We start from the raw sequence: 22,138 nt of genomic DNA on the forward strand, positions 1-22,138 counted from the left end.
ATACACCAACGTGCCATTTTTTCTAAAAAATTGCTTAATGAGGTCATAAACGTGCCGTCAAATAATTTTGACTTCGTGATTAATGGGAAAATAATAATACTTAACACTATCAACTCAAAACTCTTTATTTACATTGAAAATAAATACATTTTGACATGTCTTAAAACAACTTAAAGTAACATCAGTGTGACTCCTGTTGTTGCAGAGTCGATGACAAATAACCTATGTTAGGTTGTAAAATGTTAGTTTAAGCAGGACTGTTAATTTTTTTTTTGCTAGTTGTTTATTGTTGGCTTGTTTTTTTTGTTTTTTTTTAGTATTAATTGTTAATTTTTTATTAATAATTGTTTATTATTTTGTTTGTTTTTGTGAATTTTAATTTAATTGTTACATATGTTTCATAGTGTAATAACATTTGTGTAATAACAATTGTGATCGGTGGCGTGCCCAAAATATTGTGCCTCGTGCCATATATGGCACGCGTGCCATTGGTTCGCCATCCCTGTCCTAGTGCATATGAGAAAGACGACGCGTTTTTTTTTTTTATCAATAAAGCGTTCCAAAATGGCACCATCTTGGTCCAAATGGTTTCCACCACTCTATAACGACTATCAGTTAGATTGGTGAGTTTATCGTTTTATTTCATTATTTTTTATTAAATTAATGAAGTTCTTTGTAATCGTTTGTTTTTTTAAGTTCGATGAAATGCCGTTAATTCGTCTAGGATGTAGTTCGTCAATGAGGACAAAAATACATGTTGCAGCAGATAACAATTTTTTTTTAATTTCTCACCGGTTTTTTCCCTTTTTTTTTTGTGGTTCGTATATTTATCTTAAAATTGAATAAAATACATGCTTACATTTATGACATGTACCATTATATCTTTTGAAATAAAGAATAAATTGCAAAAAGCTTTATTAATGAAGATTTTTTTTTTTAAATTTCTCTGTTTATAGTAGAATTTATTTATATATGATATGACAGGAGTAAATAAAACTATGACAGAAACACAGACTTTTTTTTATGTAATAAAACTAATATTTAATATAAAAGTTAAAACTAGTAAGAGTTATTATAAAATTTTATATTCCTGTATAAATCCGCAATAGGAAATAATTTCTAAACACAAACCATCGGTTATCCGGCCACTTTTGGCTAGATAGTGTATAAAACTAACCACCGAGTCTGCGGCTATTTTTGGCTGGATAATGTACAAAACTAACCCCTGAATCTCCGACTATTTTTGGTTAAATAAAGTATAAAAACTGACTAAAAGTATTCTGAGACTGGGTGGTTAGTTTTACACACTAAACCAAAAGTAGCCGGAGACTCGGGGGTTAGTTTTGTACACTATCAAAAGTATCCAATGACTGGATGGCTATAGTTTTACACACTATCTCCCCAAAAGTAGCCGGGGATTCTGTTGTTAGTTTTGAAGACTATCAAAAGTATAGCTGGAAACTCAGTGGTTAGCTTTATATACTATCCAATCAAAAGTAGCATTAGACTGATTGATTGATACTTTTGGATAGATAGTTGAGTTGATAGTTTCTAGTTGATTGTTGATTAGATAGATAGTTTTAAAAACTTGAGTCTCCGGTTGCTTTTTGGATAGATAGTGTATAAAAGTAACCTCAGTGATAAGTGTATGTAACCGACATAGCATTGGAGATTTAAATTATATAGGAAACAAACTCACTGTAATGCTCATCCTCTCTGGAATAAAATTCGATTTTTGATCCTTTACAAGGTCTTCCTCCATTCGAAGGTAAAGGGTTATTACAGACTCTTGTCCTTCTTGCCAACTCTTTCAAACACGTCCATCCACTCCACTCGCTCCAACCACCATCCACTGCACACACAAAAAACTACATTAATACTGCACTTTTCAACTGTGTTTTATCACAAAATGAACAATATATTTTCAATTACATTTTTAAAAAAATTGTCAAAAAAAATTTAAATTGTCTAAAAAGTTTTGAAGTGCCTAAATGGTTTGGATTCATCGTGTAAGCATCATTGCACAACTTTTTTTTCTTTTACTTTATATAAAACTTCGAATTCTGAATTTTTTTGCAGAAGTTTAAAATAAGCTCAGTTTGCATTTAAACTAATGCAAAGTTTTTATAAATAATGCACAGGAAGTTTATAATTAATTTTTTCTCGGGTTAAAATGTGAAGAAAAAAGAAAGTTACTATGAGGTCTTCCGTTCACGATACAAATTATTTAGAACATATCAATGACTTCAAATAAAATTTTTCAAACCATACTAGTTAAAAGAAACTGGAATAAAAAAAGGGAATTTTTTTTTATCAAAAAACAAAATTTAATAAAAAGAAAATATTTCGGATATTTAAATACTAGTATGAATGTAAGCAACATTTTGTACTCAAATTTTGATGTTACTCTTGGACATGGGCACTGGGCCCATGTCCAAGAGTTCGTGGGTTCGTTCCCCGCCGGCCGAAGACTCCCCGTGCAGTAAATGGTGACTGATGCAAGTTAAATCTGTCGAGTCGCAAAGTCCGCCACGTTCCCATAACAAATCAATACCTCTGGGGGTAGTGATCCCGGAGTTTCCTTGTCTTCCAGATTGGTTCAAAATTACAAGGTTACGGAGTTGAACATTTGTAGTCGTAAACCCAAAATTGGTTCGGCTGTTCAACGACGGATTAAAAATGTGGTCATCGGGAGCCGCAATGGCTCAGGGGATAGAGCGTTCGCCTTCCAATGAGGCTAACCGGGTTCGAATCCCAGTCGACACGAATTCCATATCCGGCTTGCACCAACCACAGTGCTGACGTGAAATATCCTCTGTGGTAGACAGATCATGGGTTAGAGTCCCACTCCCGTCAGACTAACTGTGGAGGTTCGCGTAGTCTTTCTCTCTCTGTAACGCAATTGCGGGTTAGCTCCATCAAAAAGTCCTCCACGAAAGCAAATTTCCCCCCAATACTTGATCCAGGAGTTCCCTTGTCTTCTGGAGGATTGGGTTCGAAATTACATGATCATTAGTATTCGTAAGCCCAAAAATTGGGTTGACTGTTCCACGATGGTTATAAAATAAAATAAAATTTGGCCACAGCATTGCAACGGCATAATGGTTGCAATGGCAATGCGGCAACAATGAAAACTGCAACTGTCATGTCTTTGGTGGCATGACAGTTGCAGTTTTCTTTATTAATTGAATCAATTTTTATTGGTTAATTTGAGAAATTGTAATAAGAAATAAGTCCCACAGTTGACTGTTCGTGAGACACGGCTCCCAGTACACCATCGAAGTCAACCATCTCTGAAAACGGTCAGTGAGTGGGTGGGTGAGCACTTTGATCAGCTAGTGAAGCGATCAAGGATGCGCGGTATCTGTACATCATTAAGTTGTTCTGAAGTAAAGTTCCCAACTTCGCGCGCAGTTCGTTAGACTACCAAAGCACAGAAGTCATTCTTTTTGCAGAGGATCCGAATCATGTCTTCCGATCATCCTCCAGGATGTTTCCTAAACCAGTCGCCAATAGCCTATTGTGCAGCCCTAGTGGGATGTAAATTAAGTATTTCTAATTCAACTACACTTCAATTAAAAATGGTTGTTGTTGTTTTACGTCCCTCTAGAGTTGGACGAAGGGCTAATGGCGACGGTCTGGTAAACACTTCTGATAATGAATCCATGCTAACGAGAAATCCATGATAATGAATCCATGATAACGTGACATGCCATCGCAATTTTGATCCTCTGCAGATAGGATGGGTCTTCTGTTTCAATAATCCAACGATCTGCGCACAAAGTCGAGCACTTCAAGATAGAACAGTTTAACGAGGACAGATACCACCCGCCCTCGGTCCTTTTTTCGGGCTGATCCAAGTGGCCACCCATCCGCACACTGACCACAGCCAGTGATGCTTGACATCGGTATTCTATTGGGAACCACGTCAGGGACCCATTTAAATAGTAATTATGAATGAATGTACCTCTGCAATTGATTGGTTGTAGGCAGAGACCAGCTTGAAGGAATGTCCCCTGACACATACTACCATTATGTGCTGGACGGGGTGAGTCACATGACCTTTGGCGCAAAGAATAGGCTGGTTGAGTGGAAGATTCGCAATTCGGAGTGTTGCAATCTCCCCACTCTCCCCATTCTGACCACTTTCCGTCCACTGAAAACAATTTGAGAAAAAAAGTTAAACTCAATGTGCAAAAGCACTGTGTGCATTTGTATTTCAGGTGGCTTATAATAATTGAAACTCTGAAGTATTTCAGCTACCAAAAAATTAAAATTACCGAGAGTCCAAAAAAAGACTGATTTCAAAATTAAAATTCTCGGAAACAGAAGGTAATGGAGAAATGATACAAATCACGTAAAATTTTATGCAGAAATTTTGTAAATTAGTTATAAAAGTTGCCAACAGATGACACTGTAAGCTGTACAGAGATCTTGAATACAAATGCCGTACGATTGTAATCTAACCTGTGATATTCTAGTTGCAGAAACACAAGGTGTACACATACAAACACAATGCATGATAACTGCCAATTTGGTTCTATAACCACCTTTCTACGCACCTCCTCATACACCAGAATGGAGAACTCCGGTAATCAATTGCTCAACGCGTCATCTTATGGCAACTTTTGTAAGTAAATAAACTTCACAATAAACTTACCCGTTCATTTCAATCCCCTATCATATTTTTTCCCCCGACATTTTTAATCTTTCTCTGGGCACACTATATCAAGTTTCGCCTTGATTGAAGTGTCATCATCTCTAGTTTATAAAAGCAAAGCACCCATGAATCCGATTTGTTGAATCAAGCATTTTATTTTAACGAATCTTTTGAGTTAACTCATGAAGTTGAGAAAATATAATTCCATGCTGACTTCACTATAAATTACCCTATTTCATCTATTGATTAATAGGGGGGGGGGAGAGTTCTTTCTACTGCAAGAAATTTTTTTAAAAATGCATCTTAGATAGCTTCGTATCTCTGAATTCAAATCTTCTAATCGGTTACTTTCTCCAAGCAACAGTTTTTCTTTTATGTGACATTCTAACTCTAAATTTTGTCAAAATGTACAATTTCAAAAGCGTTACACAATGGGCTACGTAAATATTGCGATAAACTTCCAAGAGATTTAGGGTACAGCCTCAGGATTTCAGAGGAACCCATGCTCTGAAATGTCATCTCTGGAAACACTTCCCTATTATGAACTGCTTCATCATGTGCTTAATGAACAGGTGAGAAGCGCCCACGCACGACGACATTTCCCATGCAGTTTTAATTCTGATGAAGCGCCCTCTATAAGTTTTTCGAAATATTTAAGCAACCCCCTGTTATTTAAAACGTTATTAAATTTGTACATTTCGACAAAAATTAGGCTCGAAATGCCATTTGAAAATAAAACTGTAAATTCAGGAGCAAAACAAATTTCAGATCCCCACACCTGAATTAGACAAGATAGAGTATTTTTAAAAATGCAATAAGAAATAGAGTTGATCAGTGTTATAAGTAGTAAAAGAATGGAATATGGATAGTCAATGGTAACCAGAAGATACTCACAATTCACGAAGTTCTGTATCTGTTCGACTGGTCATTTCCATTAGAGATAGCATGTTATAAAAGTAGTTAGAACAAACATTAAGAGACATACACCTACGAACGTGGATCAAAGATTTATTCTGGTGCGAAACAAATCGTGAGAAGGCACTGACAATTGCCCATTTCACATATATCTTTCTTTTAATAAAGCATTTTAACTAGTCTCTTAATTTAGTTATTGAATTTAAAATCATGAAGCAATTGTTGTGATGATTTTATTAGTTACTCCTAATCCAATAAAATTTTTATTTGATCATTTCAATCGAATCAAACAAGACTATCTTTTCAAAATTTAAAATAAAAAATAAGTTTTTTTAATTCTGATTAATTTATTTATTTGGCGTATATCTCTTGGCATATTTCAACTACAAAACATTTCCATGATACTACTAATAATAACGATACCACCTCAATCTAATGATATCACACTTTCATTTCTATGGAAAGTTGAGTTGTTCAATGTATGCACATCTCGTATCATTAATATATANTGTCACATGCCAAATTAAGCTGATCTGGCTCAACATATAGCGCTTTTAAAAACGGAAACTGAAATAACCAGACAGAGCATTCTCACCAAATGTCACACTATCAACTGCAGCCTCATACTATTAAGCTAGGCAGGAGTGAGTAGTCTTTGTCGATATATCTCTATTTTAGTATTTTTTCGAAAGCTTTTTTTTCATGAATTTATATATTACGAATTTATTTGACGAGCCAAAATTTTAACCTTTTTAAAGAGATATCAGTTTTAGAAGTTTTATCTTAAGATTTTATACTATAGCACATTTATAATTGGTTTTACGAATTACATGTCATTTATTTGAATTCAAATTTAGTTTAATGACTTAGTAGTATTTACTGAAAAGATGTAATTTGTTTTTAAAAAAAAAGTTGTTACATGAATTTGAATGATTGTTTTGAATTCTTAGAATTTTGTGCATTTGCAATGTACCTAAGTTAGTAGAGAGCCAAGCGAGCAGGCGAAATAGCCCACTAGTGTTTTATAATAGTCCTCCTTTTATCTAAATCCATCGATCTTGAAGAAAAAAAATCTAAGAAATAAGCGAATCAAATAGGTCTATAAATAAATAAGTATAAAACGATAATCATACGAATAAATACAAAATCTAATAATAAAATGAATTCTGAAGAAGTTGATTCTTTTACATACCTGGGAGTAAATAAACAAGCAACGATGACATAAACCAAAGAAACATAAAAGCTAGAACCTGTCTTTAAAAAAATTTAGAGAGCTTCAAACATAAAAATCTGTGTAAATATACACTTTTGTAATGGTGCTGAATGTTGAAACTTCCTCAAAATTGAAACAGAAAAACGAGGAACATTCCAAAATAATATAAAACATTATCTGTCATAACACTATCTCAAATAAAGATCAACTAACAAAGGCGAAATTATCTCCCATTCACGAGGAAATTTTGAAGAGAAGATGGACTGAACATATCCTTTGTCTAAAACGGGATAGCCCTATTAACATCGCACTTACTAGGGCACCAGATGAAAAACAAAAAAAGAGGAAGACCAAATCTTACTTGGCAAAGATACATGCACCATGATCTGTGCAAAACGGGAAGAGGTAAAAGGACTGGCTCAGGGCAGGAATGCCTGGAAAAAGAGGTCTCATGTGCCAGCTGCCACGAAGAGAATAGGTAGGTATAAAAAAAGCTTTTTAAAAATACGCTTTTAAATGAGATTAATATTTTTAAAAAAAGCTTTTTAAAAATATTAATCTAAACTACATAGCAGGTGTTTAATACTTTTTTTCACTTTAAGTATAAAGTGGTGTGTGAAATCAATTACCCGGGCAATGCAGTAAATCTCCATTACAGCTTCGGATCTGCAATTCTCCAGCTTCTGTTCTGTTGCAGTCGTTGCCGCCGAATAGGGGAGGAGGCTCATCACACCCCCTCCAACGCCTCTGCTCACCCGCACCACATGTCACAGAACATTCAGTCCACTCTGTCCACTCAGACCATTGTCCATTCACTGAAATTAAAAGTCTCTTTTATTTTAAATTTATCAGTTACTTAAATTTTCACAAAAAGTAATGTTACTATTACTACTTGATTAAAAAATGTTTTTGGCAGATCGGGATAGCCTGGTTAGTAGGACGTTGGGCTTCATTAGAACTGGAGTTCAAATCCTCCCAGCCGAAGAATCTCCGTGAATTAAATGATGACTGGAGCACCTTAAATTGGTCGGGGTAGCAAAGTCCTCCAAGTTCCCATTACAAATAAATACCTGTGGGGTTACTGAATTGGAGATTGATCGTGCTCTGGTTCTCCCTGTAAAATGGGCTGTACATGTGTGTGGCTGTCATATTTTTGACCAAAGATGGCTCCACTGATGAAACAAGAAACGCATCCTCTGACTTAAAAATTCGCTTGATTTCAAGCAGTCTTGCTGATGTGGGCAAGTGGCCGAAGTAGAGGCCGGGATAGCCCAATACCTCCTAGAAAGGAATCAAGCCTCACAACGGGTTACTATAGGCGATGATGACGTAGTAGAGTTAGGCCCAGAGGGAAACCAGTCAGGGTAGCTATTTTTACGAAAAACTCCGAATCTGATCAAACGAGCCATTGGCGATATTCNTGTCAAAACTATAATAATAATAAATGTGTAAAATCCCTTTAAAAATATATTTCTTTGTTTTTAATCCATACATTTTATAACAAAAAGTTAGATAAAATTTTCCAATTTATAAAATAAAACTGATATTTAATGCTTAAAAATATATTTTTTTTCATTCACACAACAGTTATTTTTGTTAGAATTGATTTATTGTTAATCATTTCTGAAAACAAATAAATATATTAAGCATTTTTACACAATTTAAGAACATTTAATCTAGACAAAAAAAATAATAATAATAATTTGTAGAAAGTAAAAAATTAGTAGAAGAGTAACGAAAAAGTGTCGAGAAACAGAAGGGAAAAAGAGAAGCTTCGTCAGCTAAATCTGGCCTAACTGTATGAGTCATCGTTTTCCGTCCTTCGGCTTTCTTCCATCTAGGAGGTATTGGATAGCCTGGTTGGTAGTTGGTAGGGCACTGGCCCCATTTCCAAGAGGTCGTGGGTTCGATCCCTGTCGACCGAAGACTCCCCGTGTAGTATATGGTGACTGATACACGCTAAATCCGTCGGGGTCACAAAGTTCTCCAAGTTCCCATAACAAATCAATACCTCTGGAGGTACTGATCCTGGAGCTCACTTGTCTTCTGGATTGGAATCAAAATCACAAGGATACGGAGTTGAACACTGGTAGTCTCAAACCCAGAATTGGGTCGACTGTTCAACAACGGTTGTTAAAAAAAACGTAGCATAAGTAGCAACGACAACTTCATTGGTATGAAGATATAAGTAGGGAATGAGAGGACACCAAAATTTGATAAGTCATTAGTTTAAGGAAATCATGAAGTTAAGACATATTAAGTTGAAAATAATTAACAACTTAAATATGGAATAACAAAATATAAGAATAAGCTATAAAATAATTACAAGAATTATGTATAAAGAGAGAAAAAAAAGCTGACAACTTTTAATAATTTCTCATCTAAGGATCAGGACCATATGTTCTAGCATTCAATCTTAATGGTTCGAAGGAGTGACTATAGGCTAATAATTAATTGAAAAGATATTTTCAGTTACGAAATCAGACACAAAAACGTACTTTCTCTAAATAAACATACATTTTCCTTGTCGGATTCGAATTTCTGACCCCTGCAATATAAGTGGGTATCTTTAATGTGGGAAATAGGGTCCCGATATTTAGGTAAGGAAAGCGGTTTTAAATTTGCGCCAATTATTGTTAATTTTACTTTTTGAGTATTTCACTAGATAAAGAGAAATTTTCAAGGGAATTTGAAAAAAATTTTTACACAATTCTAAAATTTATTTATTAAAAAATAATTCCTTGAAAAATATAAAATATTAAATTTTTTTTTATTATTTTATTTAATAATAAACGAAAATATCTTGAATTGTAAGGAACATGATTCTTTACATTTTTAGAGAACTTCAATCTCAAATGGCAAATTGCAAAATTTGTGCGAAATCGGTCAAATAGTTCCTGAGAAATCAAATTTTTGAATTGAAAAATCGAATTTTGTTAATTTTACTTCTTGATCCTCAGGAATTGTTTGAAAGATCTCGATCAAATTTTGTATTTTGCCATTTAAGATTGAAATTTTTTAAAATGATGTCAAAAATTGTATACCTTACTATTCAAAAGTTTCTCGATTATTATGAAATAAAATAATATAAAATAATAAATATTCACTAAAAGCTATTTTTACATGGAATTATCTTTGGATAAACAGATATTATAATTTTGCACAAAGATTTTTCAGTTCGTTTAAAAAAAATCTCGAGATATGGAGAAGTGAAATTAAAATTAAAGGGTCCAAACTTAGGACCGCTCTCCTGACGAAACTATAGGAACACTATTTCCCAGACTGTGGCTAATCCCCAACATTTTGGGGGTCAGAAACCCCAATTCGTCGAAAAAAGGCACGCTTATTCAGAGAAAGTTTGTTTTTGTGTCTGATTTTGTAGATTAAAACATAATATAAGTAGGCTAATATATACGTTGTTATAAATAGGCTAATTTCATTCGAAAGGGCTATTCGGCCATTTACCCATTCGTCATGAACTTGATCTTTGACGTAATTTAAAGAATTAACAGAGCCAGCGAAGTCAAATGCGATAAAATCGTAAATTTGGTGGAAAAAAATTGTGTTTTGGCGAATGACTTTCTTCCACTGGAGAGAAAAATATATACTATTTAACTCAATCCTCAAAATTACGTCAAAATGAACAAATTTTCTAAACAAATCAGTATTTTGTATTACAGCAATTTTCGGTATATGCGCCGCATAACCAATTAGAATTGGGTTCAAATAATATAAGGCTGAAAAAAACTACAGTGAAATAGTTTTCTATTGGGAAAAAATTTACGAGACGCGAGGGTTCAAGGGATATTGCGTTCGCCTTCCAATGAGGTGAACCGGGTTCGAATCCCGGCGATGGCTGGTCGCTATGAATTCCTGCAATCGGCTTTTATTAACCACAGTGCTGACGTGAAATATCTTCAGTGGTAGACGGATCATAACGTTCCTTGCCGTCAGGCTAACCGTGGGAAGTTCTCGTGGTTTTCATCTCCACGTAACGGAAATGCGGTTCAGTTCCATCAAAAAGTCCGCCACGAAAGCAATTTTCTCTCAATACTAGATTCAGGAGTTCTAGAATGGGTACCAAATCACAAGACTACGGAGGTGAACATTAGTAGTAGTGAACTCAAAAAAATTGGGTCGGCTGTTCAACGACGGTTATAAAATAAAAACTAAAAAAAAAACAAGGAATGTCAGATTTTTTTTCTTACCTGGACACTTTATTTTAGCTTGGCAAGACTGGACACTATGCGCGAGCCCGTCGCAAGGTCTTCCATTTCCAGACGGTGGGGGGTTGTTGCAAGATCTGTAGCGATGGATGGAACCTCCTTGACCACAAGTCACTGAACAGGATGACCACTGACTCCAAGATGACCATTTCCCATCACCTAAAATAAATGCCCGTAGTTTGATTAAAATTGTTGGGACATCTTAAGGAATCGGATAGGAATGAAAACTCATTTTAAAGATCTGAAAACGGTAGTACAGAAATTTAATTTGATTAAACATGTTTAGCTCTTTCACTTAGAATCATGTACATATCTTCTGCGAAGAGCAGTTACTATATAAATTTCAGTTCAATACAGAACTTGCTCAAAATGTAAGTAAGTGAATGAGCGGCATGCTGCGTGCAAGTGCTAAATCTCTTTATTGTTAACGTAGGAATGGAGTTACCTTCATGGAATATACATAACATGCGCAGAATATGTGTACGGGAAAGTGAAGGATGCTGCGTGCAAGTTCGAAATATCTCTAGTGTTAAAGATGGAGTATATAGAACATGCAATATACACAACACACACAAAATATATGTACAGAAAAAAGCGGGATGGTTCGTTTAGGTTCCTAATCTCACTATTGTCAACATAGCCCTGAAGCAACCTTTATGGTATATTAGAGGCTGCCTGAGTTTCAATTGCAAAAGTGATGCAAGAACGAAAGTATGCAGTGCTACACTAAAGCCAAAAGGCATGTTGCAAATCAGATGTTGGAGTTGTAGTCACTTGATCATCGCATCATGCTTCGCAACCACCGACTCATCCATAGACTTTTGAGACTCTACTGCCGTTGGCGTTGCATGAGAGTGGATTACAATCCTCTAAAAGACGATGTGTTGAAGAGGTATTCGATTACTCACTAAGCTTTTATCATTTGGAATCGAACACCAGGAAAGCGAAGACACTACCCACTACTCCAACTGTGCGGTTCATGTTTAGATAAAAATCACTTATTTGGCATTCCCTTTCCAGAAGCATCCTAGAGATATTAAGGGACGAATCAGCTGCAAGAATAACGTTAGGAAACAATTACAAAAATATAGAAATCCAGGAGATAAAAAAAAACTCAACGAGCTGACCAAAGAAATAAAAAGCATGTGTGAAAAATATAAAAATGTCAGCTGGTGTTATAAATTCTCCAACTTAAATATAAACGACCAGTCAATATGAAAAATGACAAAATCTAAAATCCACCAAAGCCATAAATAAACATATTATTCACAACAATAAAAACGTCTACAGCGACGATGAGAAGATAATCTTTTTTGCCGAAACTATAGGAAAACAGTTCTTAAATACCTTCCCATCATCCAACAAGCAGCAAGAGGACGTGCCAAATAAACTTATAATAATTAGGTCAATAGCAATAGCAGCCAAAATTCCATTAATCAAATGAATCACGATGAGATCACCAGCATTATCAAAAAGCCAAATAATAGAAAATCACCTTACTTGGACAATATTAACAGTAGAATGATTAAGCACTGTAAATAAGATCAAAGACATTGTAGCAATATTTAATACATGCCTTAATCTTAACTACTATCCCAATATTTGGAAAAACGCTATCCTATTTCCAAAGCCTGGCAAAGACATCCAGAAAACTTTCGACCCATAAACCTCCTCCCAACTTTAAGAAAAATGTTAGAATGGATCATTCTTACCAGGCTAGAATCCCTACTCACCTTTATTTCAAATGAGAAGTATGGGTGCCGCAAGAAACTTTCCACCACGAATCAACTCATCCGACTTTATTAGCGATGGAATCTTCAAAAAAGAAACCACTGCTAATGATAAACATGGCATTTGACCGCGTCTGGTTTAGAGACCTCATAACTAAATTAATTGCCTTAAAACTTCCTTTTAATATCATCAAGTTTCTTACTTGACACCTTTCCGACGAAATCCACGCTGTAGTCCTGCAAGGAAGCAGTTTGGGACCCATCCTAATTTTAACCAGTGTTTTCCCGACCTGTGAAAATCAGAAATTATCTTATTATGCAGATGTCGCTGCTATAGCCACCAGATCCCTGAATTCCAATCTAGCTGTAAGAAATCTTAATGCCAGTGATCGAATCCTGATGTGCTGATGATAAAATCGCAATTAATGCCGATACATCCAAACTAATGCTAATTCGTCGTAAAAAGAGGCACAAAAGAATCAAAGATAAGGTGATGCTTTTTAATCAAATAATTCCACTAGTCAACCAAGCCGACTATCTGGGGGCAAACTATCAACGACAGGCTAATCTGCAAGTAAAAAAAGTTATAAATAAGGAGCTGTCTAGGGCCGATGCTAAATTCTTCATTACCCTTGAACCTCAAGAGAACTCTACAGGGTGTCTCAAAAGATCGTTTACAAACTTTACATGCTGGTCTGTCATATCATGACGAACAAGATTTACATAGGAACTTGTGTCCGAAAATTAAAACTGCGACCGCTAGAGGGCGATAAATGCACGAAAACGGGAGAGTGGGAAAAACAATCATTTCAGGCGTGGAGGTTGAAGGAGAAGATTGAATGAGTTTAGTAACGCAGAAATAGCCGACATGCATTACGTATACGGCGCAACTGATGGAAATGGAAGAGCCGCGGCACGGACGTACCTTGAGCGCTTTCCAAACAGACGTCAGCCAAGTCATGTTTAGTTTGAACGATTGCACAGCAGATTATGTGAATCAGGTGCTTTCGTAGCACGTAGCCACATCGGTCGAGAACGTGCTACACGCACACCCGTCGTACAGGAAACCTTGCTACAGGAGTATGCCATCAACCCGCAGAGAAGTCGCCGAGAAGGCGAACGTGTCTTGGGTGTAGCTCGTTCCACCATAATGCGCATACTGCACGATGACATGCAACACCCTTACCACTTCCAAAAAGTACACGCATTGTGCGCTGACGATTATCCCAAACGCAGTGCATTCTCACGCTGGTATTTGCAACAGCGGGTTGCACAGCGAGATTTTCTATCATGGATTTTGTTTTCTGATGAATCCTGCTTTACACGGGATGGTGTCGTGAACCTGCACAACATGCACGTATGGGCGCATGAAATCCCAAGATGTACACGTGCACATGAATAACGTTTCAGCGTAAACGTTTGGGCTGGTATTATCGGTGACATGTTGATTGGCCCTTACCTTCTACCTGAACTCCTCGACGGAAATACCTATCGCATTTTTTTAGAAAGAGTTTTGCCGGATCTGATGGGTGACGTTCTAGCCGCTACACGCCGAAACATCTGGTTTCAGCATGATGAAGCGCCTGCCCACTTTAGCTACGTTGTTCGAGAATACCTCGATAGGATTTATCCTTATCGCTGGATCGGTAGAGGCGGACCAGTCCCATGGCCACCGCGATTCCCCGACCTGACTCCCCTGGATTTCTACATGTGGGGACACATGAAGTCCATAGTGTACGATACACCTGTAACATCGGACATGGATCTTATCGCAAGGATCGCGGAAGCGGCAGCAAGTGTCCATGGCACTCCTGGCCAATTTGAACGGGTTCGTGAATTCATGCGCCGACGCTGTGAAACGTGCATTGTGGCGAATGGAAGGAATTTTGAGCATTTGCTGTGATGTAATGATGTTTTATAATAAAAATGATATTAACACCGCTATCGATATCATTTTTTTTCTCCTCATCCAAACGTGCACTTATCGCCCTCTAGCGGTCTCAGTTTTAATTTTCGGACACAAGTTCCTATGTAAATCTTGTTCATCATGATATGACAGACCAGCATGTTAAGTTTGTAAACGACCTTTTGGGACACCCTGTATATCGGAAGTGCATTAGACCAAGCTTGACTTATGCCTGCCCAGCCTGGGGATGCATAAAACAAATCAAAAAGCTCGCTCGAAACAACGCGAAACAAACTCCTCAGACGCATCACAGGTGCACCATATTACCTACCTAATAATGCCATTAGGAAGGATCTAAAAATTGAGACTATCATTGAATATATAAATAAATTAAATTCCCCATTCTTTAGTAAAGCAAAAGATACTGACTCTGCAAGATTCAATGAAATCCTTCTACTCATTGATATAAGAGACCATCTCATTCCTTCTCTCCCGACAGAATACTTTCCAAGTATAAATAATCTTCATCATCGTGGATACTCCCAGAGATGTGAAATGACCTTCATGTCATCACTGAGTATTCCACCCATAGCTTGTTACTTAACTTTTTAATATCAGATATATTTCGCCAAATACGAATCCAATACTTTATATTTCAACATAAAAATTTTCTGATTAGAAAACTCCCTCGAGCGGGAAATGACCATTTCGTGATCCTGTTCGGGAATATCCCGCCATATTTTCTCAATTGCTAATCTCAGATAGATGCTAGAGACAGTAGTACAAACTAAATTCTGCTATAGCTTCCGTTATTTTTCTTGCGATGACCACTTTTAATGCCAGTATATTAGTTGTCTAAGGGCCCTATATGAGATGAAGGAGGCTCCGCTGGCAGGGACTCAGAACACAACCTCAGTCTAAGTCTAAAAAAAATCTTAAAGTCTAAGTCTTTAAGTTTAAAATAATTTTCAAACTTAAAATGAAAGGGGGACTTTTTCCTCCATTCATCATTCCAGCCAGACATGGAAAAAATATCAAACAAATGGCGTTACTGACTCCATTGGCAAAATTTACAACTCAGTTGCACCAGAGTGGGTTGATTTTTCCAACAGTTAGGGATACGGTTAGGCTATCATTGAGGGAGGGTTAGTAAGCTGACCTGAAAAAGAGTGTCAATCCGCACCGCTGGCCAACCTTGGAAGGTGGAAGGTACCGTTGGACTACCTGTATGCAAACGAGTTTCACTACTATGGCAAAAACCGAACAGAAACATTGTTTTTCGCGTCATTAGAGACACGTTAAGCTGCTCCTTGCCCCTCAATGCAATACGAAACCCCTCTTGTTTCACTCTTTAGTTCAATTGCTATTTTTAATTGATCTAATTGAGAAGATAATTTTTAAAATTTCATAATGCAATGCTCTTTTTCAACCACCAGACACAGAGACTTACTATTTCTTAAACAAAATCTGCTTTTAGGCTGTTGGCTAAAAATGATCCAATTTTTTTCTTCCTCCTCCTTACTTGTTCTGAAAAACTATGCGTACTCATTTCGATTACGTATATAGAGAATCGTTTAAGTAACTGCGATCCATCATACTCGTGGAAACAGGGATACCCATACAATAATTTTTTATACCGTTGTTGCCGTATTTTTTATATCGTCCACAGGGCAGCTTCATACAACAAATGACAATTAGAAAATAATCAGCCAGACGCCAGCTGATATGTCATTATTATGAGTATTTTATATTATTCTGAAAATTATTTCACTCTTGTTTCTTAAACTTTTCTTCATTCTTTTTATGAACCTTGTAATATTTACCGTTATTTCAGATATGCTTAAAAAACGCCTTGTTGTGGTCGTCGGTCATTAAGGCAGAGGGGTGTGATTGTCCTTGCTTTCGACTTGCTCCATCTATAGTCAAAATATCGACTTCTGCCACACCCATGCATTACACACGTTTTATAGGGAGTACCCATTCACACATCCATTCATTCATCCACAGATCGTCCCGCAGTGGACTGATCGTTAAGACACGGTTCCCAGAAGATCACCGAAGTCAAGCATCACTGGCCGCGGTCAGCGTGCGGGTGGGTGACCCACTTGGATCAGTCTGCGTAGGGACCGAGAATGCGCGGTATTGGTCCTCGTTAAACTGTGCTACCGTAAAGTGCTCGACTTCGCGTGCAGGTCGTTGGGCTACCGAAGCGGGGGTGCCATCCCCTCTGCAGAGGATCAAAATTGTGATGGCATGTCTTCTGATCATCCTCAGGAATGTTTCCCAGACCGTCGCCAATAGCCCATTGTGCAGCTCTAGTGCGACGTAAATAAACTACAACAACAATCATCCACAGATCGTAATTTTTACCTGAACCGGAGACTTATCAATCTCAAATTCAGTATATCCAGAGGTTATGGGAACATGCAGGACTTTGTGACCCGACCAATTTTTTAATGTGCACTAATCACCATTTACTACGCGGATAGTCTTCCGCCGGTTAGATTCGAACTCCCATTCTCACGAACGAGAGTACAATACCCTGCCAACTAGGCTACCCTCCCTCCCAAACAATGCTTTACATTACTACTATCAACAGTTTTTTTTAATCATTTAAAATGTTCAATTTTTGAAAAATGGGTCACATATTATAAAAAGTGGCCATAGTTTTCCCTCTATCAGCCCCCAAAAAGTGAATGCTTTGCATACTTACGTGGACAGTCTTTGAGAGCAAAACATGCCTGAGACTCTTGAGCACTTCCTTGGCAAACATTGCCTTCTGATGCGGGGTGAGGACTGTCACAGACCCTGTACCGGTGCCTGTTTCCTTCTCCACAACTTACAGAACACACAGTCCAGGGTGTCCACTGACCCCATTCTCCATGCACTAAAACACAATAGGCTTATAGTTATTATCAATTAAAACATAATAGGTTTCAATCATTATCAACTGAAGAGCTTAAGCAACATTGATACTGCGTACAATTAAAGTACTTGCAATCGTAGAAAAGGAGAACCTGATTGGTGCATTTTTCGCTGGTAAGTGTATGTCACTCATCATGTTCTCCTTCTTCCTCGACGGCTAACGGAGGTGTGTTATTCGCATGTAGTGAGATTGGCTCTTTAAGAGAAATTTGTGACATTACACTTTTAGGGTAGCTGAGAAAAATTAACTTAATGCACTGGATGAGAATGCATGGGTTTAGAATGTTTGACTTCTTTCAAGTTTCCTAGAACCGGAAGAAACTTCCGATGTATCCCTCCGCTTATGTTATGCTTACGAGGCAATATGAGAACAGGCTTAATATTCTAGGAAGTTTTATTAATGTGATTTATGTTTAAATTTGCGCGTCATTTTACCATTCATAAGAGTTTCGTGTAATTTATAAATTCTAACTGGTTGTGAGCCTAAAGTAAATTTCAGAAAAATAATATCGCAACATAAATAAAGATTTGTCATGTTTTGAGTGCTCATTTGGATATAATATTTGTGTGAAATATCACGGTTAGCTATTTTTTAGGTTGCAGGATAAAGTATGCTTGGGGAGTCTTCCAAATTTTGAAATTTAAATTTAAAAAGCGCGTATATTGTAAACTCTTTAAGACAATACAGGGTGTCCGATAAATAACTGACCCATATTGAATGGAAATATTAAAAATCATGATTCATCATGATTCATGAATCATCAAAAAAATCATGATTTGAGATTTTTAAAAAAATGTGGCGTTTACTGTATTATTATTCCAAATTTAACTACTATGGGGCACTGGTGGTGCTACGTATTAATAAAATACACAATGAGTTTTTCACTTTCATTTTGAGTTTTAAGAAATTTTCTGCCCCCTGAAATACGGTGGCCTTTATTAAAAGGTAAATAGTTAAAAACTCTTTCAAAGGGGCCGGAAAAACCAGAGTTGTCTCTTAAATTGAGTGACCTTTATTCAACACATTAGAACTTCGACTCAAAGGGATCAACAGAATTGTTCTTTAAATAGAGTGACCCTTATTAAAAGGTAAACACAGTGAGACTTCGATTCAAAAGGACAGGAACAAACAAAATTTTAGCTTAAATAGCTTTCCTTTGATTAAAGGGTAGCATATAAAGGCTATTCTTCAAAAAGAACAGGAAAAAACAGAATTGTTTCTTCAACAAAGTGACCCTTATTAAAATGTAAACACATTAAAGCTCCAATTCCTAGGTTAATAGAATTGTTCCTTAAATTGTTCTTACTGGAGTCGGAGAAACCTTTCACTCGATCATGCCGTGAAATTTCGATTTTGTTGACTGTGAAAGATATTTGAAACGCATCCAGGTGGCAAAATAAGGTTTATTTTCATTCAGAAGAAACCTTTTAATGCAAACTTAAATTTTTTTTTAAATGCAGTTTACGTGTAAACCTTCAAATGAGATCTGTGTCAATCTGCTCTATTCTACACACATTACCTTAATACAATATCTTGGAAAACAACCTTCTACCTAACAACCTTAAAACGAGGTTGTCTTAGGGTTTTCAAGCCTGGAAAAAATCCATGAATAAAACTAATCTTAAGGTGAAAGCTTTAAAATATAATTTTTAATCTTTTTGGGAAGAAAGGTTTGAAACTGCATTATTTTTGCTTTATTGAAAAAAGGTTTTTAGTGCAAACATTTGAATGACAATCAAAAGAAAATTCCACTCTGGGCATCTTCTACACCAGGGATGGCGAACCAATGGCACGCGTGCCATTTATCGCACGTGACACAATATTTTGGGCACCCCACCGATCGCAATTGTTATTGCACTATGAATTGTTATTACATTATGAAGCATATGTAACAATAAAATTGAAATTCACAAAAGCAAACAAAATAATAAACAACTATTAAAAAAATTAACCATTAATGCTAATAAAAACAATTAATAACCATAAAAAACAAGGTAACAATAAGTAACTAGCAAAAAAAAAAATTAACAGTCTTTCTTAAACTAACATCTTACAACCTAATATAAATTGTCATCTAATCTGCAGCAACAGAAGTCACACTGATGTTACTTTAAGTTGAATTACGCCTATAACTGAGACATTGCAAAATGTATTTTTTTTTTCAATGTAAATAAAGAGTTTTGAGTTGATATTATTTAGTATTATTTTCCCAATAATCACGAAGTCAAAATTATTTGACGGCATGTCTATGAAATCATTAAACAATTTTTTAGAAAAAACGGCACGTTGGCGTATAAAGGTTCGCCACCCCTGTTCTAAAAGCAGTGGTTATCAACTGGCGGCCCGCGGGCCACGCCCGGCACCGCGAAGCCTTTTTCGTGGCTCGTGAACTAAAATATATTAGTAGTCATTTTTTGCGGACAATTTTCGTAAAAACTCTTTATGGGTTTAAAATACTTTTCTTTCGTTCAAAAAAGCCTAATTTCTTAGTTTCTGCGAAAGTTAACATACCAACCGTGCAAAAAAAAAAAAAAAAAAAATTTTTAGGTAAAAATCTACTTTGCATTTCGATTTGTAATTCAATACTTTTGCTTTGTAGAACTTGATAAAAATATGACTGTAATATTTAATGTTCCTTCAAACATACAGGAGTCCTACATAAGATTTTGATAAATTTGCGGACTGCCATTTGACTGGTATTTTTAATTGCTGCCCCCGGCCTTCCGGCCTCATGTAAGTTGGAAACCCCTGTTCTAAAGGGTTTTATTTAGTTCTTTAAATGAAATCAGTTTTTTTAATAAAACAAACGAAGAGATGCTTACATTTCTCCAATCAGTGCAAAGTGAATAAAATCCCGATGTATCTATACATACCTGAACATGGAACTCCCGTGTTACACTGTTTCGATTCTCGATAGTTGCCTTGACACCACTTTCCTCCGAGGCTTGGGGTGGGCCGGCATTCCCTGTAACGACTTCTCTGACCCTGACCACAAGACACACTGCATGCCTTCCACTCTGACCACTTTGTCCACCTACCATCTCTGGCTGCTACATGGGATAGACGTTTAAGTCAAAAATCATCGACACTTTTTTGGCTTATTTTATGGATGGTAGCAACATTTACGGAGATGAATTCAAATTTGCCTACCACCTCAGCGTAATCAGACAAAGATTATAAAGAAATATTTAACAGTAAAAAAATAAAGTAGGTAAAAATAAGATATATTACAGTAAAAAAAATATTTTGAATAAGAAAAATATTAAAAATTATTAAAATATATTAAAATTTTTTGAAAACTAAGAAAAACGTTTAAAAAGTAGAAAAATTAGCAGCGAAGAAATATAATGTAGTGATCAGTAAACACGATTATTATCCGCAAAAACTGTGCATTCTAATATTATATTAATATTATTGAATTCCGTTTGAATATGTTTGTTTTATTAATATTATTGAATGTAATAATATAGCCAAATCAAAATATTTCATTTAAAAAGAGAGAGATTCGTAAGAGTAATTTTAGCAAGTAAAAATATCACTAAAATTCACGAAAAAATAAAAAATAAAACACAAATAGGAACATAAAGGAAAAAGATGCCATGCATTTACAAATAATTTGCAATAATGATTTAAAATTATTTTTGTAACTAAGTTGTTGTAGTTAAAGCGTAAACAGACGATAGTGATACATATTTATAATGCGAGCGAGTTCATACTGAAGTTAAAAACTACCTTTGATTTGTCCATTACCTTATATTGACTCGAAAACTGGATTTCAGCAAGATAATAATATTATTATACTGGATAATTTATTATGAATAAAAAGTCGAATTTTAAATATAACATTTTAATTCGATAATTTTTATAGAAATTCTCGATATGTATTGAATAATATTAATTATTTGATTGAATACTGGAGAAAGTTGTTAGTTCTTTATAAAATTTCGAGCTATTTACATTATCGAGTACAGATCTAATTTTAATATTTGTTTGCCACGGATTTGTCCAAATCAGATTTTCACATTTCTAATAAAATTTAATTTCATTTGTTGGGATTAATACGGTTGTTTTTAATCAATTTTGGAAAAGTATGGCTAGTTGTTTTTCGGATAAATAAATATTGCTATAAATTCCTTTAATTTATTTATTTAATTAAAAATGGTATTTAAATAAACGTTTTTAAATTCATTAAAATTCCTAGCAATAAGTTTATTTCTAGTAAATTTAAATCAATCCTTTTATAGTAAATGTCAACAATGCAGAGGTTTTCTTCCTTTTTAATGCGTAAATCCAAAAAAAAATAAAAGTAATATTATCTTTATGATTACGAAACAGCATTTATTCCTCGCAATAAATATTATTGAATAAAATTAGATAATTTCATAAATTATAGAAAATTAAATTATCTATAAATCTAAAAACAAATTTCATATTTAGAGTTCAATTGTTTTAATTATAGTGTAAAAATAAGTTAGCCGCAAGTGACGAAAAATTAGAACCTCTTGGTATATATATATATATATATATAAATTTATACATTGATTTTAGTTTAATTGCTAATG

The 22,138-nt window shown here is 35.5% G+C and overlaps 1 protein-coding gene across 2 annotated transcripts in view; it reads right to left on the minus strand.

The window, feature by feature from the left end:
• LOC107446744 (properdin) overlaps positions 1–22,138 on the minus strand; it is a 27,192-nt gene that overhangs the window by 4,315 nt on the left and 739 nt on the right. Inside the window, exons 2-7 of one of the 2 annotated variants that reach the window (XM_016061486.3) lie at positions 20,450–20,626; positions 17,364–17,537; positions 10,997–11,173; positions 7,418–7,603; positions 3,968–4,156; positions 1,700–1,852 (exon numbers count right to left, since the gene is read on the minus strand). In XM_016061486.3, coding sequence (XP_015916972.2) covers positions 1,700–1,852; positions 3,968–4,156; positions 7,418–7,603; positions 10,997–11,173; positions 17,364–17,537; positions 20,450–20,626 — 1,056 coding nt within the window. The remainder of the gene's footprint in view (positions 1–1,699; positions 1,853–3,967; positions 4,157–7,417; positions 7,604–10,996; positions 11,174–17,363; positions 17,538–20,449; positions 20,627–22,138) is intronic. The other variant, XM_016061487.3, reaches the window with a different exon arrangement.

The sequence above is a fragment of the Parasteatoda tepidariorum genome, chromosome 9, assembly GCF_043381705.1.
Source record: "Parasteatoda tepidariorum isolate YZ-2023 chromosome 9, CAS_Ptep_4.0, whole genome shotgun sequence".
Taxonomy (NCBI): domain Eukaryota; kingdom Metazoa; phylum Arthropoda; class Arachnida; order Araneae; family Theridiidae; genus Parasteatoda; species Parasteatoda tepidariorum.